This window comes from Bubalus kerabau, chromosome 9 (genome assembly GCF_029407905.1).
Source record: "Bubalus kerabau isolate K-KA32 ecotype Philippines breed swamp buffalo chromosome 9, PCC_UOA_SB_1v2, whole genome shotgun sequence".
NCBI lineage: Eukaryota > Metazoa > Chordata > Mammalia > Artiodactyla > Bovidae > Bubalus > Bubalus kerabau.
Window position 1 is genome coordinate 26293398 of NC_073632.1, and position 27407 is coordinate 26320804.

The 27407-nt window shown below is 36.5% G+C and overlaps 1 protein-coding gene and 1 long non-coding RNA gene across 6 annotated transcripts in view; one reads left to right on the forward strand and one right to left on the reverse strand.

Moving 5' to 3' along the window:
* LOC129619645 (uncharacterized) overlaps positions 1 to 11482 on the reverse strand; it is a 41387-nt gene extending 29905 nt beyond the window's left edge. For 4 of the 5 annotated variants that reach the window (XR_008698000.1, XR_008698001.1, XR_008697998.1 and 1 more), the window contains exons 1-3: positions 11281 to 11420; positions 5372 to 5617; positions 4231 to 4392 (exon numbers count right to left, since the gene is read on the reverse strand). This is a non-coding gene — a long non-coding RNA (uncharacterized LOC129619645). Of the gene's footprint in view, positions 1 to 4122; positions 4393 to 5371; positions 5618 to 11280 lie in introns of those variants that run through there. The other variant, XR_008697997.1, reaches the window with a different exon arrangement.
* Positions 11466 to 25036, forward strand: IRAK1BP1 (interleukin 1 receptor associated kinase 1 binding protein 1). The gene is made up of 4 exons (XM_055534847.1): positions 11466 to 11916; positions 18443 to 18508; positions 23854 to 23984; positions 24092 to 25036. The coding sequence occupies exons 1-4, from the start codon at positions 11602 to 11604 to the stop codon at positions 24360 to 24362; spliced, it is 783 nt and encodes a 260-aa protein (XP_055390822.1). The 5' UTR covers positions 11466 to 11601; the 3' UTR covers positions 24363 to 25036.
* Positions 25037 to 27407: the final 2371 nt, after the last annotated feature.

A 27407-nucleotide genomic window follows, 5' to 3' on the forward strand; every position in this document is an offset into this window, starting at 1 on the left:
AGAGTCGGACACGACTGAGCGACTGATCTGATCTGATCTGATTGCAATTGTAAGTCTCAATATGGGCTGTGTTCATAAGCATGCATATGAGGGTCAAAAGAGACAGAATGTGCTTGAAGCAATGTGTGCCCAGAGTGAGCTCTCAGTAAATGCTGTTATCATAACTTGCATACTAGCTTTCACTCATACCGCCTGCAGCCTCATAACTTTGACTCATAAAGCCACCTCTAACCTTCCTCTTCAACACCTTTCAACTCAAGTCCACCATAACTGAACACAACATTCTATGTCTTTTAGTTCAAATTCTCAAGGGGAAAAAAAAAAAAAAAAGAATGGATTGGACCCAAGCAATTGTAGGCTGAAGTGGAGGTTGGTGGAGCAGAGTTAAATTATAGTTATAGACCTCCTAAGCCTCTTCCTTTTTTTCTTTCAACACAGGCTATAATTATAGTCTGAGAAGTCAGTTTTCACTAGTTTCTGCTGTGGTTAGGAAGCAACCCTCAAATCTTGTTGTTTATAAGAATGATGGTTTATCTCTGGCTAACATCACATCATAAACTGGCTGGAGACTGACTGTGGTTCTGTCCCACACATATTTCTAGGAGCCAAGCAGAAGGAACATCCCCATCTGTGATGAACACTTCTTGTGAAAAAAAGAACGATTGACAGCAAGTAACAGTTTTCCTTAGATAATATATATCTACCATTCATGTCCACATTAGCTGAAGAAGAGCACAGGGGCAAGCCAGGGCTGAGAAAGCTAATCCTCCTACAGGAAAAGCCGTGAATAGTTGAGGAAAATAATACAACCTAGCAATATGGAGGATCAAGTCTTTTAAAATATTATCTGTGAAAACAGTAATATTTAAGTACAAAACTTATTAAGTAACATACATTTTGGGGAACTGACACTTTAAAATGTTAAACTGAGTTCTCTCAAGCCACTGGACAATCTGAAGAAGTTTCTAGTCAGCATGATGAGATAGAAATTCATGTTTTTCACACATAAACCAGTTCATATCAAAGTGTTTGAGCAACAAAGCTATAAACATATGTGTGATGCTAAATTTTAATAGACTGTACATACCTTTCCATACTTGATGCATACATACCTCAAGAGAGCCATTTTTAATTTTTTTAATAAATGAAGAAATCTCATGAACTATTTCCTGCAGCATTAACTTTAAGCACTTGAAGCTTATTAGGATTTTTGGCTTCATTAAAATGTGAATTTAGGAGATTAATATGGTTAAATTAGTTTTAAATACTATGGGGAGCATCAATACTTAGGTGTCATAAAAATTTAGTAATCATATGTCATATACTTCCAGAACAGTCCAAGGATACTGTAGATGATACTGTATAATGAAACTATTCTTTTCCAAATTGACCATAACAGTAAGCCAAAAACACACAATTTAGGTATCCACAATTAGCAGCAAAAGGCATGATTGCCTATTTCATGCTATATGAATAAACATGCTGACTCTAAATTTAAACTTTCAAGGAAGAGTTCAATCACTGTCTTCTCTATAGAAATCAAAGTTTTTCATTATTCTCCCTACTCTGTCTCTGACTTGTACAGCCAGCTGCTCCTTGGGTCAAGGGGCCATTATGGCTCTAGCTTTCAAGAAACCTATAGCAAATCCAGGGTAGGAGTCACACAAAGCAGTGATTGAAGTCTTACAGAGACAAATCAGTATTTTTATCCTACTTCAGTCAAGTATTTATTTGATAATGAAAGTAAAAGAAATTATCTCTCTGAGAAGTCATATTGCTTTATTTTCCACATATCTTTATTTTAAGTTAAAGCCAACGATGTAAGATATGAAAAGATTATTTTATGCTAAAATTTTATTACAAGCATTAACTTTTTTGAGTATTATGGATCTTCCTTAAAGGCAAGGCAATTTTATCTATCAGGCACTATAACTACAGTGATTAAGCCTAAGTTCGTGTGAGTGTGTGTGTGCTCAGTCACATCCGACTCTTTGTGACCCCATGCACTGTAGCTCACCAGGCTCCTTTGTCCATTGCATTCTCCAGGCAAGAATGCTGGAATGGGCTGCCAGATCCTCCTCCAGGGGATCTTTCCAACCCAGGGGTTGATCCCGCATCTCCTGAGTCTCTTGCATTGCAAGCGGATTATTTTACCGCTGAGCCATTGGGGAAGCCCCAGGCCTAAGTTTATTTAACAAAAAACTTTTTTTTAAACTTTCTTACCCCAAACTTTCTTTTCTCAGTGCCTTCAAACACACACACACACACACACACACACACAGCCAGTTTTGAAAACAAAAAGTCCAATTATCTAAAGCAAAAGTGTAATTATAATCAGGGATTTTTTCTTCAGGTCAGAATCATCTAATACATACTGTGGCCTTAAAAATGTCATTAGTATTCTTTTTAATGGCTGAGTAATACTCCATTGTGTATATGTACCACAGCTTTCTTATCCATTCATCTGCTGATGGACATCTAGGTTGCTTCCATGTCCTGGCTATTATAAACAGTGCTGCAATGAACATTGGGGTACACGTGTCTCTTTCCCTTCTGGTTTCCTCAGTGTGTATGCCCAGCAGTGGGATTGCTGGATCATAAGGTAGGTCTTATTTCCAGTTTTTTAAGGAATCTCCACACTGTTCTCCATAGTGGCTGTACTAGTTTGCATTCCCACCAACAGTGTAAGAGGGTTCCCTTTTCTCCACACCCTCTCCAGCATTTATTACTTGTAGACTTTTGGATCGCAGCCATTCTGACTGGTGTGAAATGGTACCTCATGGTGGTTTTGATTTGCATTTCTCTGATAATGACTGATGTTGAGCATCTTTTCATGTGTTTGTTAGCCATCTGTATGTCTTCTTTGGAGAAATGTCTATTTAGTTCTTTGGCCCATTTAAAAAGAATACATTTGAATCCGTTCTAATGAGGTGGATGAAACTGGAGCCTATTATACAGAGTGAAGTAAGCCAGAAAGAAAAACACCAATACAGTATACTAACGCATATATATGGAATTTAGAAAGATGGTAACAATAACCCTGTGTACGAGACAGCAAAAGAGACACTGATGTATAGAACAGTCTTATGGACTCTGTTGGAGAGGGAGAGGGTGTGAAGATTTGGGAGAATGGCATTGAAACATGTATAATATCATGTATGAAACGAGTTGCCAGTCCAGGTTCAAAGCACGATACTGGATGCTTGGGGCTGGTGCACTGGGATGACCCAGAGGGATGGTATGGGGAGGGAGGAGGGAGGAGGGTTCAGGATGGGGAACACATGTAAACCTGTGGCAGATTCATTTCGATATATGGCAAAACCAATACAATATTGTAAAGTTAAAAAATAAAATAAAATTAAAAAAAAAAAGAAGATAAATGAGTTCTGAGGATGTACTATACAACATGACTATAGCTTTTAAAAACATATAGTTATATTAAATATGACCTTTTCCCATTATCATTTAACAATCTGTATTTAACTTTATTAATTTTTTCCTTATATCATCTGATTCATATACATTACTTTCCCCCTGAATTCCCCCCTAATTTGCCTCATATCTAATCTCCTTTCTATGATGGAAGAGAAAAACACGGTAACTTTTTTTTTCTTAAAATCCTATCTTTTCTAACCATCAAATGTTATCTCTGGTTTCTCTAGCACAGTATATTAAATTTGATTTTGGTGCTTTGAATATCAAAGATATTAATTCCTTTTCATGAAATGACATCTTAACAAAATCATTTTCTTTCAAACTTGCAACATATTATTTCCTTCCTGGGAGTGACTGCCCATCATCTTTAAAGCAACCATATTATTCAAATATTGTTTACTTTGGTAAATTCAATGTCTTTAAATTAAACTCTGTTTTTTGTTTTATACACCAGAAAGTGATTCCTGTGCTTTCATTAAACAAGGATAGATGGGCATTTCAATATACAGTAGTGGATTTCTAAAGTCTATGTTTTATACAAAAAAAGTTAAATTTCCTTTGAAAACTGAGACTAGGAGCAGTTAACTTTTCCTAAGAAAAATTAATATTTTATTACTAACTTAGACTTTGAAGATCACTGTGTATCAGGCTCTTGTATGGTTTCCCTTAGCACACAAGCTCAAAATGTTAGTTTTCCTATAAAAGTTATAAATATTTTTATTACAAATTTACGAATGTTGAAAATATAATTGTATGAACATTGAGCATCATGTTGAAAAGGCTTCTAATACATACAAAGTACCACAGAAAGTTGAGCTGCAAAGAAGTTTCCTGACTTGTATCTCCAGAGAAACGACACCCCGTAAGTAAAATGTCCATCTCCTGAACCTGGTGATGTGAATGTTTGCCCTTCCACGTCTTTTCTCCCAGAACAATAAGAATAATGCTGTTCTCCATCTACAAAGAAAATGTGGCACATAATTTACATAGTTTTTCCTAACTGGTGATGGGCCTTCTCATTTGCCCGTTCCTGAGCTGTCTAATGTGGTAGTCATTATACAACTGTGGCTACTGAACACTTGCAATCAGGCTAGTCTAAGTCAAAATATGCTGTTAGTGTTATATACACACTGATTTCAAAGAATCAGCATGAAAAACAGATTCAAAGAATACTGATTACATGTTAAAATGTTAATGTTGGCTATATTAGGCTAGATAATTATTAAAATTAATTTCACTTGGGTTCTCTTTAAACTGTTTTTAATGTGACTACTAGAAAATTTAAAATTATGTTTGTGGCTTACACTGTATTTCTATTGAACAGTACTGGTCTGGTCTCTCTCCCCTGGATCCTAAATGGTACATAATTATAGGTATAAAGAGTGTGACTTAAGTTAGGGGTATCACATGTTACAATGACAGAAAATAAAATGAACAGGCCAACAAAAGGACTAGATATGTGATGTCAAAATCTATAACTGGCTGTTGACTAGACATACTATGGCGATTGTTTCCCAATATATACAAATATCAAATCACAACATTATATACCTGAAACTAATATAATGTTATATGCCAACTACAACTTAATTTAAAAATCTATAACTAAAAGAATTAATCATTTATACTTCTAAGGAATCTGAGAAGTACCAATCAGTCTAACTGCAAGAAGAGCAGCAAGAAGTCAGACCTGCTGACTCAGATCCTATTGGTCTGATCATTTGGGAGAATCCTGGTACCTGCAGTGCCTGAACGCTCACATGCTTAAATCAATACATGTAAAGGATGATGACAATAACTATCACTTACTGAACACTTGATTTACGTCAGTCACGTAAATAAATATTTCTCATGTAATCCTTATACTAATCCTAAAGGTATATTAGGAGGTAAACTAACTGCTGAAACAAACATACTCCAAGTGTCAGCGACTTACCAAAATAAATGTTATTTCTTGCTTACATCTCATGGGGTGGCAAAGGAGTGGCAGCAGGCTCTGTTCCAAGCTTCTTCTGTCTTAAAGTTCTTGTTTCTCTGTGGTCTCTAGGGTCCTTTCCAATCAGCGGATGAAGAAAATGTAAGAAGAGCACACTTGGGGGATTTTTATAGGTCAAGCAGGAAGTGGCGCATTTCATTTCCAACCAGCATTCCACTGCAAGAATTCAGACCTGGACATACCAGTCTGCAAGAGAGGCCAAAAGTGTTTATTGTGCCCAAGAATAAAAGTAAAACATTAGCAGTCTCTGCAGCAGGTACGTATTATTATCTCTGTTGTACAGATGAGGTAACTCAGTCTCAGAAACATTCAAATAAATTCCCCAAAGTCACAGAACTAGGAAAAATTCAGCCACGGGTCGGTAGGACCACAAAGCCCATGCTCTTTCTAGGTAACACTGCAGAACTCACCGGGAACTGTCACCATCTCAGTATACTTACTTCAGTGGGAGCATTAAGCAAATGGTCAGGAGCTGACAGAGGACTGAACTGTCTATCCTCTCTTACCATTACAAGAGGGCAAGGTTGAGAAAATCTGTTTAGACAGTCAAGACTTCACTTTGCATTATTAAAGAATACATCTATATGACAAGAATCCTCAACAAACAAAAAACATAGAACCAATAAGGTGGATTATTTTATTGACAAAATACCATAGCCAAATACATAAATACCTGTGATATCCCATAATGATTATAGTCTGACAAGATGAGTATGAGAAGACCAAAGAATATTTGTATTTTGAAGGCTAGAAAAATCTATTTATCCAGAATCCAAAACCACTCAGAACACCTGAATAATCAGATTTATTTTGCAGTGCTATTGAATAATGATTCTTGCTTGCATTTGTGAGCCTAAGCCACCCCAAGATTTTGAAGTTTCTTCTGAATTATCAAAGAGAGATTTTATTATATTGCATGCATGTTAAGTTGCTTCAGTCGTGTCCAACTCTTTGATACTTTATGAACTGTAGCCTATCAGGCTCCTGTCCATGGGATTCTCCAGGCAAGAATACCGGAGTAGGTTGCCATGCCCTCCTCCAGGGGATTTTCCCAACCCAGGGACAGAACCCACGTCTCCTGTGTCTCCTGCATTATAGGCGGATTCTTTACCTCTGAGCCACCAGGGAAGCCCTTTATTATATTAATCTTATCATTATTATAATTCATTTGAGGTTGATAATTCATGTAGACTACTTGTAGTAATCATCCACATTGTTCAAATATTCAGAAACGTTCCATTCCTTCCTATTTCTGAACAAACAAAAACTGACTGCATTTAGGGGAAAGACAGAACATGAAGTGATTAAGAGGAAAAGGGATTATTTTTTTCACAGGCAGATGACTAGTGAGCTGGCTATGAAGTGCAGATAAAATTGCAAGGTATATACAGGTAGCAGTACAATCATTTGGCTTTAAATGAGATAGAAATCAAAAGATTACAGACAAAAAGTATTAGAACTACATAAGAAACCATGAGGTTCAAAGATTTGAAACTTGAAGTTTATATGAAAGATCATATTGGGATCTACATTACTCATACATATGATCAAATTTCTTTTAGTGGCCATTGAATTATGCAATTGGTTTGGGTGGAAAAGTCTAAAAGCAAACAGAGAGGAAAGTTATTTAAAAGGATAGCAACTGTGGTAGTGAAAAAAAGAGCCAATGATGTTAGTCATTTGCTCTTTTGTTTCTCTATTTCTGTATTCATCACATCTTAGGATCACTTCTGTATCATGTTAGTCAGTATTCCTGATTCCACTAAATCTTATGGACATGTTTCTGAGATAATATAATTTGTTTTCTTTTTCAGTTCATTTGTCATTCTCAGAAGGTAACTTATCTAACCTTCACACTCCTTGGGACAATCTTTCACTGTTCTCACAACATACAATATATTCTAAGATTAATGTGATTTTACCATATTTCTACAAGTCTGGAGCAAAAAAAAAAAAGATTACATGTCTTAACATGACTTGAGTTAAACCTTTTTCTCTTTCTGGGTGAATGGCATTTTCAGATGAGCAATTTTCCCCTGTGCTTTGCTTAGTACCAGGTAAGTTTTATTGCATCAGAGTTTTATTCTATTTCATACTACCTTATTCAGAGGTTATCCTCAAAGCCAAAGCTGTCTCAGCTTGAAAAGTGATGCAGGACTGTACAAGACCATTGGAAGTTGTGTGTTTAATACTATGTGTCAAGCAGCGTGCATCTCACTTTTGGATATCCCCATAGTCATCCTGTGAATCCAGTCATCTGATCTGCCAACTGGAACCTTATCCTCTCTTTAAGAAAGGCTCCCACGAGAAATTCCAAAGCTGTACAAGTCTTCTCTGAATTCTCCTCTATTATTCACTATTATCAGTCAAAAGTCTTAGTTTTAGGATAATATAAAACTCAGCCAACCTACTTATGCATTAAAAAAAGGCAAGGGAGACCTTATGATAAGGACACAGGAATATTTTATAGAGCTCCAGGGTATGAATGAAGCCAGGTCTAAGAAAAATTCTATAAACATAAATTGGAACTTCATTTGGAGTCTTAGTCTCATCTCTGTTCCTCTCTGAATGCTTTTATTTCCTCTCTCTTTTCTTTCCTTTTCTCTATCCACTGACACATTGACATTGTCTGCTTCTCTACTAGAAACTGCATATGAAAAATGGCAAATCTATCTCTCTCAAGTACATATATGTCGTGGTTCACTATCTGAGTGGCTGAATTTTTTAAATTGTATGTAAATATAGATTTCTATTAATTAAAAAAAAAAAAAAAAAAAAAAAAACCTCTAACCGGCCCAGTGTGAAACAACTTCCTATTCTGGGTCTAATCAAATACAAAGTCAAGAGGTGTGCTATTCAAGATGGTTGCTAGAGGCTCAGCATTGACTCTAGAGAACTAGGTCACTGTGAGCTGAACTTGCCTATTCTGGGTCTAATCAAGTTGTATAAAGTACAAACTTAAGAGATGCATTATTCAAGATGGTTGCTAGAGGCTCAGCATTGACTCTAAAGGAGAACTACGTCATTGTGAGCTGAACTAATACATACTCTATCATCCTCATTCATTTCCCCAGTTCTGAATGAAAATCTTTATTAGCTTTGGTTCATCCTTCTCTTTTATTTACTATATAATTATTTTGCCATGAACTATTTCATTTTTCTTTCAAAATTACTCCTTTATCTATCCCAAATCCATTCCTACTGACTTTATCATTTTCCAAAATGACAGTTCAAAAAAAGGATATTTATTGTAAAATTTGGGCTTCCCTGATAGCTCAGTTGGTAAAGAATCCACCTGCAATGCAGGAGACCCCGGTTCAATTCTTGGGTAGGGAAGATCTCCTGGAGAAGGGATAGGTTACCCACTCCAGTATTCTTGGGCTTTCCTGGTGGCTCAGCTGGTAAAGAATCTGCCTGCAATATGGGAGGCCTCGGTTCGATCCCTAGGTTGGGAAGATCCCCTGGAGGAGGGAAAGGCTACTCACTCCAGTATTCTGGCCTGGAAAATTCCATGGACTACTATACATGGGATCACAAATAGCAGATAAGTCCTGTCTGACTCTTTGTGACCCCACAGACTGTAGCCTGTTTGGCTCCTCTGTCCATGGAATTCTCCAGGCAAGAATACTGAAGTGGGTTGCCATTCCCTCCTCCAGGGGATTTCAGAACTGGCCTTCTTATAAGAAGAGAAATACCAGGGATCCTTGTGCACATAAGAAAGGTCACGTGAGGTCACAGTGAGAAGACTGTCTGCAAACCAAGGAGACACCAAGCCTTCATCTTGGATTTCTTAGCCTCCAGAGAAAACAAATTTCTAAGCCACCCACTCCATGGTATTTTGTTATGGCAGCTATGAATGATCCAAGGTTTACCTCTGTGAAATTATTCATTTTTCTTTCATTTTTTTCTGGTAAGAGCTCACTAAACATTAAGACTATTAGCTTTTTATACAAATATTTTTTCCCAATTTATTTGCCCCAAACCTTGTTTTGTTTCATATACTGACATTCTTTTAGTGTAATCAAATTTTTCAGACCTTTCCTTATGGTTGCTGCATTTGAAATCATGCCTAGAAAGTCCTTCTCATTCCTATATTTATATTTACCCACTCTCTCTTTTTATTTTTTGTCTCATCTGAATTTTATTTTTAGTGCATGTTAAGATACAGATGGTGACTGCAGTCAGGAAATTAAAAGACGCTTACTCCTTGGAAGAAAAGTTATGACCAACCTGGATAGCATATTCAAAAGCAGAGACATTACTTTGCCAACAAAGGTCCGTCTAGTCAAGGCTATGGTTTTTCCAGTGGTCATGTATGGATGTGAGAGTTGGACTGTGAAGAAGGCTGAGCACCAAAGAATTGATGCTTTTGAACTGTGGTGTTGGAGAAGACTCTTGAGAGTCCCTTGGACGGCAAGGAGATCCAACCAGTCCATTCTGAAGGAGATCAGCCCTGGGATTTCTTTGGAGGGAATGATGCTAAAGCTGAAACTCCAGTACTTTGGGCACCTCATGCAAAGAGTTGACTCATTGGAAAAGACTCTGATGCTGGGAGGGATTGGGGGCAGGAGAAGAAGGGGACGACAGAGGATAAGATGGCTGGATGGCATCACTGACTCGATGGACGTGAGTCTGAGTGAACTCCGGGAGTTGGTGATGGATGGGGAGGCCTGGCATGCTGCGATTCATGGGATCGCCAAGAGTCGGACACGACTGAGCAACTGAACTGAACTGAACTGAAGATACAGATCAATACTTTTTTCACATAGCCAACCAATTATCCCTGTACCATTTTCCCAGTTATTTGAAACTTACTTTTATCATGCCCTAAACATTTATATGCACTTAAAACTCCTATTGCTTTTTACCTATGATGTTCATTCATTCAATGGTTCACCTTGAAGATTATATTTTCCCACATTTATCATTAAACAAAAAGAATTCTCCACAAGATTCAAGAAACATTATTTTTGGTGACAAATTATTTAAAAAACATAGTGGAAAGGTTTTTAAAGTTAAAATAGTAACATATAATTGCTTTTATCTAACAATAAACATCAAAATAAATATATACAAAACTATGCATGAACCAATGAAGGGGCTGCGGGTACTGTCTGATTTAGTTGAATCATCTTATTCATCAAAAATAAAAGAATAATGATAGAGAAGAAACTACCTAAGGATTGTCGGTTGGCTTTTTCAGGCTCCTTTCAAGAGAATAGTTGTCTTTTTAAAAAAAAGTTATCAAAAAAAAAAAATCTTTTTCCTCTGGGACAGGAGGGCTACTTTTATACATCATTACTTATTGGTAGGAAGAAAATCTACTTAATGTGGGTCACTGGGTTAAAGACTGTGATATTTTTCAAGCAAAGGGTAAAGATAAGAACTAAGTAGTGTAAGGCTTTGCCATGTCGATGTTGAATGTGCTTTGATACCACTTGAGTTTCTCTTGTCCTTATTCAAGGCCAGAACCATTCCAGGAATTTTAGAGAAAATTCGAGAGATTTGAAAAGCATGCCAAAGCTTTAGCTATTATCATTATCCATTATTTTCTGCTTTCCATATGGCAATTACTTTATGATCCCATTGCAAATGTGGAATGTATTATCAACACGGCTTTAGAGGCAATGAAACTGAGATTCTAGGAATCATAAACTTCCAAGATCAAACTGGTAAAGTTCAATCCAACACAAATTTCTGGCGCTCTATGGTGCCGTGGGGTCCACTGCGCAAGTGGAATAGTAAAGTCAGACAAAAGTAAAGACAAAGTTGGGACAATCGGAGACCCGCAGCAGATTAAGAATAAAAAGAGCCGTTCCGGCCTCTGAGGAGACTCCCGAGGTACTCACGGCGCGTCGCCGGCCGAGGTAGACAGACGGCGTGGAAAGGGGAGCTCACTGGGAGGGTGGCCGCATAGAAACCTCCCTCAGGTTTTCCAAGGCCACAAGGTAAGCAAGTTAAAAACCACAGCGCCGCGCTCAGTCAACAACTAGTAAAGGAGACGCGGCAAAATCCTCCGCAAAGCGTAACTCTCCTCCTCCACAGCGGCTCCTGGACCGCCAAGCCCATCCCGACATCCTTTGCGCCGCGCCGCGCCAGCCTTGAGGCTCTTGGACCCGTTCGGCCGCCGTCGGCTCTGAGTTGCTACGGACAGCCAAGCTGCCGTCGCTATGTCGTTACAACAGACCCCTCAGTCGCGGGTGTTCGTGGAACTGCTTCCCTGGACCGACCGGGGCCGGGAGAACTATCTGCTCTCGGATGGAGAGACGCTGCCCGGCCTCCGCCGCCCTCTCTCCTCAGCGCCAGCCCAAACTCCCACCCGCGAGGTGCATGTCAGCGGCACCGCGGAGGTGTCTGCGAGCCCTGACCGGGCGCAGGTGGTCGTGCGGGTGAGCAGCACCAAGGAGGCGGCGGCCGAGGCCAAGAAGAGCGTTTGCCGCCGCCTGGACTACATCACGCAGAGCCTCCGGCAGCAGGGCGTGCAGGTGAGAGCTCCGCCGGCCAGGAGCTTCCAGCCCGACCGCGAAAAGCCGGCGGCGGAGGGTAGGGGCGGGGAGGGTTTTGAGCGTCTAGACACCTTTGTGTCTTCGGCGGCGTGAGGGGCCGCGAGGACCTGGCTGAATGTATCTCTGGTCCATCCTCCTCAGTTCAGTCGCTCAGTCGTGTCCGACTCTTTGCGACCCCATGGACTGCGGCACACCAGGCCTCCCTGTCCATCACCAACTCCCGGAGTTTACTCAAACTCGCATCCATCGAGTCGGTGATGCCATCCAACCATCTCATCCTCTGTCGTCCCCTTCTCCCCCTGCCTTCAATCTTTCCCAGCCCATCCTTCTAAGGGAAAGTAATTATCGGCCGCAGTGCCTTGTAAAACAAGAATTAAAATTGAGTGGGGTTTTATTTGGTATCACTTGTTGCAGTAATTTGTTTTTAACCTTGAAATGACGAACAGTTAACCTTCAAACAGTAAGATGTAAATGCTTGCATAAGTAGTGTGCTAGATACTGAATCACTTTTTTGTTTTTATTCTGCACCCCTCCTCCCAGCCTGGGAAAGCTTTACATGAAGTGATTCTTCGGTATTTTTCGCAAAAAGTAATGTGGGGCTGGGGCGGGATAGGGGGAATATTGTACCCATTTTCATTTTATAAAGACTCAAAATTTTCTCCGAATTGTTTAGTTTTAGCTTAAAAAAGAAAATTAAGCCAGTATATTGTACATGCCACATATATGAAATACCTCTTCTTACCAGAGATGTTCCTGAAACAAATCATTAAATAAATCTTGCCCTAAGCCCACTTAAAAAAAAAAAAAAAAAGAATGAGTCTTATTTAATTCGTACAACACCCCTGTTAAGCAGGTTTTAACATCTCCACTTTCCAGATTTAAGGAGGTCAAATAATGCTTTGAACACCCAGGGTTATATTTGAACTCCTGTATTCTGAAAACCGAAATCTAGATTTCTTTCAACTAGCCTAGGCTCCAGATAATTAGAATGAAAGAGAATTAGAAAGCACAGACTTCATAGGCTATCTCAGATCCCTCGTATTACAGAGTAGCCTGAAGGCCAGAGCTGTGATTTGTGTTCCCACAACACTGAGTTCTTAAAAGTGCTCTTGTTAGAAATGACACACCCTGAAAAAGCAAGTCTTTATTTTAAGGAGAAGTTTTATTTGTACTTATAAACATAGATTGCATTTATAAACATAGATTTCTTTTAAAAGTCATATTGAAAAGATGTCTCTAAATGATTTTACAGTTTAGAAGGATCTGCTGCTAATTATAAATTATGTGAATAAAATGAATTTAATATATAGAAATATATTTTCTCCCCAAAACTGCTGCCAGTGCTGCAGACGTATTTGAATAATATAACTAATTCTTAAGTTTTTTGCTTAAAATGTATACGGAGCTCACATGGCTGCAACTTCGAATATGTAAAACAGGATCAATCACTACATCCAACTTAAAGTAATTACATTAAAGACTTAGTGTTCAAGACATGGCAGAGGTCAGTAATCTCCAGATTATCTCTGCAGATGGAGGAAAGCAGTGGTAAATAATTTGTTCAGTAGAAAATACAAATAAAATCATTTATATTACATTTCAGGGTGAATTTAATGAGTCTTCACAAAATCTTTATTCATTTTAAACTTTAAAATCTGTGTTTATAAACATCACTCCCCTGATGAAAAGGCCCCTCATATTCCAAACTCTTTCACTTAATAGATGGAGCTTAACTCTGTCACTTCCTGTCATCTCCTCCCCTCATAGACTGACTTCCCTCTTTTTTCCTTTAAAAACCAGCCCAAGTTCACTTCTTGAGCACTTTTTTCCTACACTACTCCCTGCGTACCATACCCCATTCACCACCCTTAATAAAATATATCACTTTATATTATAATTACTATCCTCCTTGTCTCTCCTCCATATTCTAAACCTCTCCAGAGTGGAGATCATTTTGTCTCTTGTTTGCTTTGTATTGATGGGTTATGTTTCATACTCCTCACATAATGTCTACTTAGAAAATGGTTTTTAATAAACTATTCAGCTATCATATAGATCATATATAATTTTATGGTTATATATAGTTTCACCTGTGAAGGCATTTTGAGTGTTTTTATGGAAAAATGTTTTAAAGTTCCAAGCAATATTTACTCATTCAACCATAAAATACTTATTAAACATTCCTGATCACTGCATTTTCAATAATTTCCTGTTTTTCTGTTATCTTTCCTTTTGAAATTTATGAGAACTTTAAAAATTAAGATTATCAGTAACTATCTCATATATTGCAAAAATTTTCCCAATTTCATATTTGCCATGTAACCTTGTTTGCAGTATTAAACATTAAAAATTTTAAAGATTTAAATTCTCTTACTAGTACAATTTTTCACGATATTTTTGAGTCTTCTAGTAAATCACTTAAACTCTTCGAAGTTTTATTTTCTTCATAAAAAAAGCTTCTCATAAGGAGATTAAAGCTAAATGATAAGAGTTTTTTAAATCCCCAAATTTGTAAGAACTAATGTAATCTGTTTTTATTGTTTTCTTGTTCTGCTTCATATGTTGGTTAAAGTACTACTGTTTTTATTGTTTTTAATTTCAAATAAACATTTCTCCTGCAAAAAAAAAAAGTTTTCTGACTTTGGTGTAATGCTTATTGGGTCCTTTGCAAGCCTGAAGCTACATAACTATTAACTCATATTTCCTGGACTTTTTAGGGACCCTTTATAGTACGTTAAATATTTACTACATTTGGAATTTATTTTGGTATAAGGAAAAGGGTTTTGTTTTCTCCTAAATGGGTAAGTTACTGTACTTAAAGCCCTTAAAAATAAAAAGTACTGCTTTATTTGATCTTATGGTTGATTCAATAATAAGAAAACAAATAGCTCAATTAAAAAGCACAAAATAACCTGAACATATACTTCACCAAAGAATATATACAAATGGCAAGGAAACACATGAAAAGATCCTCCACATTATTTGTGATTAAAGAAATGCAAATTAAAACCACAATTTGATACCATTATGCATGTATTGGATTGACTAAAATCCAGTATCATTGATGACAGCAAATGCTGGCAAAGATGTGGAACAACAGAAATTTTCATTCATTGCTGGTGAGACTGCAAAGAAAGTGGTATGGCCACTTTGCAAGACAGTCTTACAGCTTCTTACAAAGTTAGACTTACTATAGGAACCACTAATCCACATGAGAATCAAAGACTTACGTTCACATATAAATTTGCACAAGAATATTTATAGCAGGCTTATTCATAACTCACTAAAACTTTAGAACTTGGAACAGCCAAGATGTTTTCAACAGCAGAATGGATAACTGTTACATCCATGCATTGGAAAATTACTCAGCAATAAAGAGGTGCTATTCACAGAACAACATGGGCAAATCTTAAATATTATAAGTGAAAAAAAACAGATTCAAAAGGTTTACATTCTATGATCCATTCATGTGACATTCTGGAAAAGGGAAAACTATAGGGACATAAATCGGTGGACAGGTTGTTTGATGGCAAAGTGGTTAACTATAAAGGAGGTCCACAGAGAAACTTCTCAAGGGGAAAAAATTATTCTGTGTGGTACTGGAGTGGTGAATACATTTGTCAAAACCCATAAAACTAAATCACAAAAAGGGAACGCTAATTATGCAAATTAAAAAAAAAACAGAGATCAATTCCAGGACAGAACCCAGACTGTGACAAATGAACCTAACTCTGTTACAAATGAATGACATAATGGCACTGAACATGGGGACAGAAGGTGAGCAGAGTATTCTAAGTAAGTTTGGAAAATTATATTTTACTAGAAATTAATGATAAAGATAAAAGATACATAAACTCTGTACTCTAGTTAGTAAATGTTTTTTCCATGGTTTACAGTTCTGAAACTGCTTTGTATGTATAGTAGGCTTGAAAAATAGGTGGTTGGTGGCTGAGGGAAATGAGGTTTCTAACTACTGGAGAGGAAATTACAGATAAGAAAGGAAGGTTAGAATGAACTCTGTGGTTTTTAATTAGAGTTAGAAACATCAGTATGAACTCATGTTTAGCTTAGTATATATCAGATGGATAGATGCAGAAACAATTGTGGATATATGTGTATATGTCACAAAGAGTCGGACAAGACTGAGCGACTGAACTGCAGTGATATGTACCATAGTAATAAAAAAATGATAACATCAGAAAAACCTGAAACTGAGGTATATGGAACTCTATACTATCTTGGCAACTTTTCTGTAGACTTTAAATTTTTCTAAAGTAGAAGTTATTAAAAGTTTACAGAACAGCATGTAGAGTATAATTTCATTTATAAAAAATTCTGCACATAGATCTACAAATTTTTATGTGCATGGATAGATGATTTAATTAAATGTTTACTGAAATATTAATATAAGGGGTTTGGAGACTTCTTTCTCTAGTATTAGATATTCATTAATTAGTGTATATTATTTTTATAAAAACTATAATGTTAAGTGAAACAATAAAAGAAACTTTCTTTTCTGCTACCTTTCCTAAAATTATTTCTCTAATAATTTTTCTGTCAGAAGTCTTATGTATATTTATCAAGTGAAGTGACGAAAAACTGAAAAAAGACATCTAAGAAAATAGAAGATATGTTTACATGTCATAAAAGAATACTAACTGACATGTTTCATGTATCAAGGTTCATGTTTTCAACTTTAAGCAATGTATACAGCATTGGTTTAGTTTATATTTATCAATACTGTAATTTTCTACAATGAATAATTATCACCATGATAAATATTATCACAAAAATTAATTAATATTTTCATTGAAACTGACATCAGAGCTGTAATTGGAACTTAAGTTCAGATTTTCAGGTTAAAGCTTTTTAGAATTTTCTAGGTCTATAAATGGCTTGAAATTAGTGTATATCTTAAAATTCATGTGCATCTAAATCCTTTCCCAAATAACATAATTAAATGATTGAGCATCGTCATCTTTATTTAGCATATACTTTTAAAGATACAAACATTTATAAAATATAAGTTCTACCTATCCCCAAAACTGGGAGTAAGTCAAGAATTCATTTCACTAAATTTTAAAACCCTTTTGAAACATAAATAAGAAGTTCAACTTTTTTATCAGAATTACATACCCTGTACTTACCCAGAGAATCAAAAAGCATTAATGTTACTTTTCTAAGAATAGGCTGGCTTAGGTCCAGTATTTCAGGAAATGTTTATATCATAATGGTATTGCATCTCTGCCGAGTGCCTTCTGTGTCAAGCATTTTATTCACAACTTTTCATTAAATCTTCAAATCAGTTCAATGTGATCTCAGAGGGAGCAGCAGTCAGTGGCAGCTTGAAGCAAGATCTTAGTTTCCTGCCTGGGAATCAAACCTGTTCTGGCTGGGTGAAAACCAGGAATCCTAACCACTAGACGACTAAGGGCTACTGACTAGAAAGAAGCAGAGCCCTGGCCCTTGACCTCTTTGAAAAAAGAATGTTACTAAGAGACCAAGGTTGTAAAACAGGCAGAGATTATTAGAAGCACCATACCTGTGAAAAAGCACAAAGAAAAGCAGTTTATTTAGGACAGAAGTAAAGAGAGCTACACACTCAGAGAAGAGTCAGGGCATCTTTGCTAAGGAGGAGCGCTAAAGGTGTGGTTTGAATTGCTTAAATAGGGGCCTTCTTCCAGGTCTTTGTTTTCCTCTAGCCAATTATCTTGCTTATTTCCCATATCTGATCTGACTCCGCCCTGTCCAATGTGAATCTTTTGGCCAACATGGATTCCAGCACAAGGGTCTCTGAGGGGTTGGCAAAACATATGGGTTAGCACCCCCTTCTTTGTTGACCCCCTAGGAACTTTTCTGCACATGTACAGTCAGGGAGGTCTCCTTTTCCTGAAGAATGAAAGATGTGGTCATCTTTTTCCTCCAGCAGGGCTTAGTTCCTCTCTGCTCCTGCCACTATCTTTTTCCCGGAAATGTTGGGGGAGGGAGAGACAAGCTCCAATTGCTCAGCCCGACAAACTCCAGTGGCTCAGCCTGTGGCCCCTCTACCTGCTACCTCACATGCAGTGTAACACAATTTTCTAAGTGTGGAAACTGTCTCAAAAAGTTGAGTAACTTGCCCAAAGTTATATACTATATATGTGTTCAGTAAATTAGTATTATTTGTAAGTTAAACATTTTATAAACTCTAACATCCCTACAACATTCAGAATGTTTTGTGTACAAATAATACTTCAGATATATATTACCCTAAGTTCATACTTTTTGAACTAGCTAATGTAAAAATTACAAGTGGAATGACAATTATGAAATATCAGCAAATATTTTTAGGTTTCTGAATTTATGTTTTTTTTTAGGAAAGTTTTAAAGCATTAGGCAAGCCAGTTCTTTTCACATATTTTGTTATTCTGATTTTAATAAGTACAGGTTTATACTTTATGTTTTAGAGTAATTGCATTTAGTAGCCAAACATTTAGTAATCATATTCTTGTACTTTCTGTTTCAGTCAGAAAATGTAACTGTGACAAAGGATTTTAAAAGGCTAGAAAATGCTTATCACATGGAAGCAGAGGTATGTATTATCTTCACAAATACTTGGAAGCAGCATGACTTTGTGGGGACAATTTGCATTTAATTTTATTCTTGAAAGTCAAGTACAGGAGAAATACTTCTCATGGTGTTGATAAAAGATCATTTTTCTCAAAATCATTTTTGGTGTTAACATATCTGGGTGAGATTTAAGAGAAATTGTTTTGAAATGGAATAAAAATAGCAAGAGGGAAGTAGCATTTAATTGCCACCTGAACAAAATTTTCGTAATGTTATCATGTAGTCAACAGGAAGAAACACTACAGAGGAAAAATTTCTTCTCCTCAGATAAATCGCAAATTAATAGTCATAGCATAAAGGATTGAAAGACTTCAACATTCTTTTGTTTCACAAGACAAATTTTATTTTGTGTTAAGATTTATTTAAAAATAAAAACTACTCAACCTTTGCACAAATTGAAAAAATTGTGTATTTTTTTACACACAATTAATGAAAACATTGAGTTCCTACAACTGTTGAGCTTTTTACTTATCTTCAAAGATTTTATGATCAGGACTTTATGAAGTCAGAGTATGTTATAAGTAGTTACAGCCAGGTTAGAATTCCGCTGTCTCTTTGATTCCAAACTTCTTGGAGTGTGTGCTTAGTCACACCACCTCCTTGCCACAGGAAACAAACAAGAGTGGATTAGAATGGACTCTTGTTAATCCAATCAGAGAACCTTTGCCTTTAGAGGTGGAAAATACCTCAAGAAATCACCTGGTCCTACCTTCAGGCAGATAATATATTATTTTTCCTAAATTTAAGGGTGTGGCTTTAGGCTAAGATAGCTTAGGCTCAGACTTTTTAAAGATCATATCACAAGAATTAGAATGGAAATTAGAATCCTGGCTTCTTACCTCTTAAGTTAGTAATTATCATAATACACTGTTGTCCCTATATTTACTTGAATAAATTTGTAATTTTTTCACTTAAATATTAACTATCTGAAGGAATTTTAAAAATAATGATTTTGGGCTTCCCTGTTGGCTCAGCAATAAAGAATCCACCTGCAATGCAGGAGACGTCGTAGGCACCTCAGGTTCAATTCCTGGCTCAGGAAGATGCCCTGGAGAAGGAAATGGTGACCCACTCCAGCATTCTTGCCTGGGAAATCCAATGGACAGAGGAGCCTGACAGGCTGCAGTCCACGGGTTCGCAGAGAGTCTGGACATGACTTAGTAACTAAACAACAACAATGATGATGATTTTAGGGATCCACCTGGGAAATGTTGAAGTAAAACCTTGGCTTTGCAATTCCTTTATCTGTCTTTCCACTTCTTATGTTGTTTTCTTGTTACAGTTTCAGTGTTGGAGAGATTTTAAAAACCTGGGACACGATAAGCATCCAATAAAAGTCTATTAAAAAGTCTATAGGAAAAGTAGTATAAACAGTTTTCCCTCTCCTTTTCCTTGCACATTTCCATGTTTCAGGTATTTTCCATAATATTTCTCATCTAATCTTTTCTCAACTCTTCATTTTTGTTGTGAAATATTTTATACGTGGTTTGTGGTTTTAGTGGTTTTAGTTGCTAAGTCGTGTCCAACTCTTGTGACCCTATGGACTGTGGCCTGCTAGGCTCCTGTCCATGGGATTTTCCAGGCAAGAATACTGGAGTGGGTTGCCATTTCCTTGTCCAATGTATAAATCATATTTATATTTGATTTATGCATTTAAATCATATTTTTCCTATCTTATATTTCCCCTATATTCAGCAAAAATATTGTTCAAAATCAAAGGCCAATTATAGACTTTTTCAGAAAGCTGAAAAAATTCATTACCATAGACCTTCAGTCCAAGGAATGTTAAACAGAGTTGGGTAGGTGGAAGAAAATGGTACCAGAAAGGAATAGGAATCTACAGAGAGGAATGAAGAACACTGAAAATGGTAACTACATAGGTAGATTTGATATTTTTCTTATATCTCTATAACTCTACACCTATATAAAAATAATTGTTTAAACAAAAATAATGGTGAACTTTAGGGATTATAACATATGTAAAACATACAACAGCAATAGCATGAAGGGAGAAAGAGAAGTATGATATTTAAAGTTTCTTATGTGTGAAATGGTGTATCTCCTGTAGGTAGATTGAGATAAATTAAACATGTATATACTGTAAACTCTAAAGCAGACACTAAAGTAACTACAGGTTACAGTAAAGAAACCAATGAAGGATATCGAATAGAATAAAAAATATACTCAATCTCTTCCCAAAAAGGCAGAAAATGGGGAGAGGGGAACAAAGAAAATAAGAGACAAATAGAAAATCAATAGCAAGATCAGAAGTTTAAATATAACCATATCAATAATCACATTAAATACAAATAATTTAAGGGGCTTTCCCCATGGCTCAGTAAAGAACCTGCCTACCAATGCAGAAGACATAAGAGACACAGGTTCGAGCCCTGGGTCAGGAAGATTCCCTGGAGGAGAGCATGCAGGCCACTCCAGTATTCTTGCCTGGAGTATGGACAGAGGAGTCTGGCAGGCTACAGTCCATAGCGTTGCAAAGAGTCAGGCACAACTGAAGCAACTTAGCACGCACGCATGCTGATGTATAAGTGAGATGAATGACAGTAATGATATAAGAGATGGGGTGGAATACTTAGGATTATTTTGTTGTTATAGTTATACAACCCATAAAGTGGTATTCTGCTGCTGCTGCTAAGTCACTTCAGTTGTGTCCAAGTGTTATTTAAAGTAGACTTGGATTTGTTGTAAATATGTATTATGTACTTTAGAGAAACCACTAATAAAAGCTTAAAAAATATAACTGATATGCTAAGAAAGGAGAAAAAAAAGAAACCATGAAATGCTCAATTAAAATCACAAAAGGCAGAAGACAGAACTTAGAAAAAAGAACAAAGGAAACAAATAGAAAACAGTAAAGAATATGGTAGATATTAATCCAGCTATATCAGTAATGCTTTGAACATCAGTGGTCTAAATGCAGCAATTAAAAGACAGATTGTCACAGTGGATCAAAAAACACCACCAAACTATATGTTATCTATAAGAAATCTGTTTTAAATATAAAGACACATATAGATAGCCATGGAAAAAAATTAATCATGCTAACACTAATCAAAAGAAAGCAAGAGTCACTATTGTAATTTTAGACAGAGCAGACTTCATAATAGGGAGTTATCAAGGATACAGAAGGGTATTATGTGATGATACAGGGCAGTTTTCCAAGAAACATAATAATCCATGGGGACTTCCCTGGTGGTCCAGTGGTTAAGACTCTGTGCTTCCAGTGCAGGGTTCAATCCCTGGTCAGGGAACTAAGATCCCACATGCCACACAGTGGCACAGCCAAAAAATAATAACAGTCTTTAATATGCATCTCCTGAGTGTCAGACTACATCAGGCAAAAACTAATAGAACCTCTAGGAGAAATAGATGAGCCCACCATCATAGTTGGAGTCTCCAACTTCCTTTATCAAAAAGGGACAGATTCAGGGACTTCCCTGGTGGTCCAGTGGTTAAGAGTCTACCTGGCAGTGCAGGGGACATGGGTTCAGTCTCTGGTCAGGGAACTAAGATCCCACATGCCATGGAGCAACTAAGCCTGTGGGCCTCAACTAGACAGACTACACACCACACAAAAAATTCCACATGATGCAGTGAAGACCCTTTGTGCAGCAACTAAGACCTGATGCAGCCAAATAAATAATTTTTAAAAAAAGGAAAGTCACTTTAAAAAGAAGGGGCAGATTCCACAGGCATAAAATCAGTAAGGACCTAGTTAAATTTAACAATACCATCAATTGACTGGATATAATGGACATCTACGGGGCTTCTCAGGTGGTTCAGTGGTAAAGATCCACCTGCCAAGCAGGAAACATGGGTTCCATCGACCCCTGGGTCAAGAAGATCTCCTGGAGAAGAAAATGGCAACCCACTCCAGTGTTCTTGTCTAGAAAATCCCATGGACAGAGGAGCCATGGGTTCACAGAGAGTCGGACACAACTTAACAACTAAAAAACAACAACAAAATGGAAATCTATAAATTACTTCCCCCAAAACAGAATTCTTCTCAAGATCTCATGGAACATTCACCAAGATAGCACACATTTGGAATTTGGGTCTTTCAAGAATAAGCCACCCGTTCTCAATACTTGGCTCTGCAGTAAACCTTTCTCTGCTCCCCTCACCCCTAAAATACATTCTAGGCCAAAACTTATACCTTAACAAATTTAAAAGGATATATAATATAATGTCTGCTCTCTGATCACAATGGAATTAAACTAGAAATCAGTAACAGAAACATAATTGGAAAATCCCCAAATATGTGGCGATTAAACAACATACTTCTAAATGACATGTGGATCAATGAAGAAATCCCAAGAGAAATTTTTAAATGTTTAGAACTAAATTAAAATGAAAATAAAATCTATCAAAAACTATTAGATGCAGTGAAAGCAGGGCTTAGAGAGAAATTTTAGCATTGAATGCATATAGTAAAAAGAAGAAGAATCTGAAATAAATAATCTAAGCTTCTGCCTTAAGAAACTAGAAAAAAGAGCAAATTAATCCAAAGTATTGAAACCAGTCAGAACATCAGTCTTCCATGGTTAACATTTATGATGAAAGGCAACTGTTCTGTATTGTATAAGATGACTCTTTGCTACTCCAGCCTGTACTTAAGTATCTGTACATTATTGTTTTACATATTTTACATAACGTATTATATATTTTACATAAAGTACTTCAGTACCTGTACTTTATTGTTTTACATACTGAGCTTGTGTAAAGTTTCCTTAGGAAAAAGGTTTAGTTTTTCTTCCATAGAATGTTTAAAGACTACAGTTTTCAAGTATTGCTGAATATATAAGAACTGCTTCCACATAGTTAAAGGCAGATGGCATAATGAAATAGATGAGCTTCTGCATATAGATCTGAAAATAACTATTGGATGAAGAAGCATACCTCACTGACAGCAGTGGAGCATGAAGTAATTACCGCTAATCAGGAAGCTAGCTAATGTCTAAAGAGTCATGAAACATTTATCAGGCTAAGAATTTAGCCAAATAATAAAATTGAAGGGGAAGCCCCCCAACTCTGTTTCATAAAAAAATCCCTGACTGATTTAAAATGACTTTTAAAATGTTCAAGTCAACATTAAACAAATTAAAAAATTCATAAGCAAAAATAAATTCAGTAACAAAATTTGGTTATAAGTACCAAGTAGGCCTTTCTTATCTGTTACATACTATAAAATGACCTCACTGTAATGTTTCTACTTTTTTTTAACTCACATGTAGAAAAAAAATTTGAAATCAGAAATGAAAATAATTTCAACTGTTATTTCATTTACAGGTCTGCATTACATTTACTGAATTTGGAAAAATGCAAAATATCTGTAACTTTCTTGTTGAAAAGCTAGATAGCTCTGTTGTCATCAGCCAACCCCAGTTCTATCATATGCCAGGTTCTATTGATAACCTTCGGTAAGTTAAGCACATCTTTCAATGAATTATCAAATAATTAAACAAAACTGTTCCATCCTACAGTTTGTTGAATGTCTTACTAACCATATCTGCATTTAATTCCTAAGACGACAAGCCTGTCTTGCTGCTGTAGAAAACGCACGGCGCAAAGCTCAAGAAGTCTGTAACCTTGTTGGCCAAACTCTAGGAAAACCTTTAATAATCAAAGAAGAAGAAACGAAAGAATGGGAAGGCCAAATAGATGATCCCCAGTCATCCAGACTTTCAAGTTCATTAACCGTACAACAAAAAATCAAAAGTGCAACAATACACACTGCTTCCAAAGTATTTATAACTTTTGAAGTAAAGGGGAGAGAGAAGAAAAAAAAACACATCTGAAATTCTGACCAAAATATATTGTGTTTGTATCTTTTTTTGTCTATTTTTATACTTTTTATAATGTTTGCTTTTATCCTAAATATATATATTGTATAGTATATAATAAAGTGTTTCACCCCCAAGCCTGTCAATCCTTGAATATAGTTCCACAGAATACTTAATGTTTACTTTCTGTTTTCAAAAACTTATTACGGGAAGTACTCTGGAAACAAATGTGTTATATACACTTGTATACGGACAGTTCATATAAGTGCATGTGTAAATAATTTTATATTTCTACTCTGGAAAGAAATGTTAACACAGTTATTAACATGATTCTTAACATTCATTCTTAGAAAGAACAATGGGTTTCTCTGGTAGCTCAGTAAAGAATCCACCTACAATGCAGGAGACCTGGGTTCGATTTCTGGGTTGGGAAGTTCTGCTGGAGAAGGGTATGACAACTCGCTCCAGTATTCTTGCCTGGAGAATCCCATGGACAGAGGAGCCTGGTGGGCTACAGTCCATGGAGTTGCAGAGTCAGACACAACTGAGTGACTAACACTTTTACTTTCACACTTGCACAACATTCATTCTTAGAACAATGAGCAATACATAACTTTTGATAAAAGGATAATGATGTATACTAAGAAAATATTCTGATGGCAGAAATAAAAGGTAATATATGGACCAGACTGTCTTCACCAGGACTCCTTTGATTATACCAGCTTTCTCCAGTACAAATATAATGCAATCCATGTATGTAATTTAAAATTTCTTAGTAGGCATATTTTTTAAAAAGTAAAAAACAGTTGAAACTAATTTTAATACTTTATTTAACCTAGCATATCCAAAATATCATTTCAGCATGTAACTATTTTCTAAATAATTAATGGATATTTTATATTCTTTTTTATCGTGTTTTCAAAATCCAGTGTGTATTTTATATTACAGCATATCTCAATTCATATGCTAAATTTTCATCACAAATACTTGATCTGTATATAATTTTCTTAAAATATAGGCAGAAAAAAATAGGTTTCCATACCCGTGTTGTTCCAGACATGCTTAAAGATCTAGTAACTGAATCAAGTGTAAGTTTTTAAATTAAAAAAAAAAATTTTTTTTAACATTGAGTTCCTTAGTTTCACTAGCCGCATTTCAGGGACTTGAAAGCCATAAGTAGGTAGTGGCCACCATGTTGGACAGCACAGAGCCATACACTGAGATGATCCTTAAGGCCATCAACAAGTACGTCACTGCTCTTGCAATATACACTGTCTAAAGTGTATCTACAGAAAACAAGTCTGTCATGTTGCACAGGCTTACCATTCCCCACCACACAGCTAGGCCCTTGGGGTTGTTGTTTTTTTTTTCCTGATATTTCTCGATACTCATATGCCAATATTTCTGTCCTATAACATATTCCAGTATGCAGTTTCCATCCCCGCCCACTTTCTTAAGTGGCACTAAAAACTACTTCTCCATCTCTTCTGTAGTATCCTTAGTGGGAGGGAATATGGAAGCTAAGAAGAAGAACTTTAGAATCTGACGCTGCTATTTTAAAATCCTGATTTTACCACTTGAGTGTAAGCTTCTTAGAATGGAGATCTTGTCTTTCTCATTCACAACTGCATTCTCGGTCTCAGCATAGTGACAGAGCCAGCACAGAGTAGGTTCTCAAGTATCTGCTGAGCATATAAACCGGTTATAAAAACTTGGCAAGTCACTTTAATTAAGCTTCTCTTTCTTCACCAGTGAAATGGGGCTAATATCTATCCTGCAGTGTTACTATAAGGATTAAAGATAAATGTAAGACAATAAAGAATATTACCTAGTACATAACAGTCATTTGGTAAATGGTAGCCACTCTATCAACTGCATTCTTTGATGATTGTCAACCCAAGTAAAATCTGCCTTTTCCAAGTCTTCCATTAAGATGAATTTTTAAATAGTCGTATTAAAAATAAACATATCAGAAAATCAGTTAAACGTATGTTGAATTTTTATTTCCAAAAAAAGTTAGATTATATCTTAGCATTCATTTATCCACTTGAGTAAAAAAGTATAATTGAGTCTATATCAAGAAAAAATTTGTTCATACTCAGTAAAATTTAATCACAGGGAGTGATTTTTCTTAGCCATGGCTGCATTATATTTTTGGTTCCATCATATTTGGTTAAGAAGGTTTTCAACTTAGCAAGAAATATCAATACCTAAAAACAAATTTTAAGTTAGCATGCACTTTTTAGGATTCACAGGCATTTTTACCGACATTGCTTAAAAAAACAATCCTACAAAATGGGCAGTCCTACAACTGTATAGAGTATGTAAGAACAGAAATCCTTCAATGATTGGACTGGTTTATGTATGACCTGTACACTATAAGATTATCAAGTTTAGTTGTCAGTTAATAGCAGTTTTATTAACGTGGTAGATGCTGGAGTCTCACAATGAATTACTTAGGGGATCTATGCCGCAAAGCCTGCTAGAATAACCTATACTGAACTTAATTCTTTACTTCCTTTTAAAGAAAATCTTTCGAGAAAACAAAAATTTTCTGAAAGAAAATTTCTTTCTAATTAGAATATTTGAAACAGACCTGATGCTGAAGCTGAAACTCCAATACTTTGGCCACCTGATGCAATGAACTGACTCATTTGAAAAGACCCTGATGCTGGGGAAGATTGGGGGCAGGAGGAGAAGGGGACGACAGAGGATGAGATGGTTGGATGGCATCACTGACTCGATGGACATGAGTCTGAGTAAGCTCCGGAAGTTGGTGATGGACAGGGAAACCTGGTGTGCTGCAGTCCATGGGGTCGCAAAGAGTCGGACACAACTGAGCAACTGAACTGAACTGAAACAGACCCACCCATTATGTTCCAAGCTCCTTTTTAGAAGGAAATACTATTAAAATAAGGTTTCTGAATATTACTGATAAAATAGGATTCCATTCAGCTGCTGCTGCTGCTAAGTCGCTTCAGTCGTGTCCAACTCTGTGCAACCCCGTAGACGGCAGCCCACCAGGCTCCCCCGTCCCTGGGATTCTCCAGGCAAGAACAC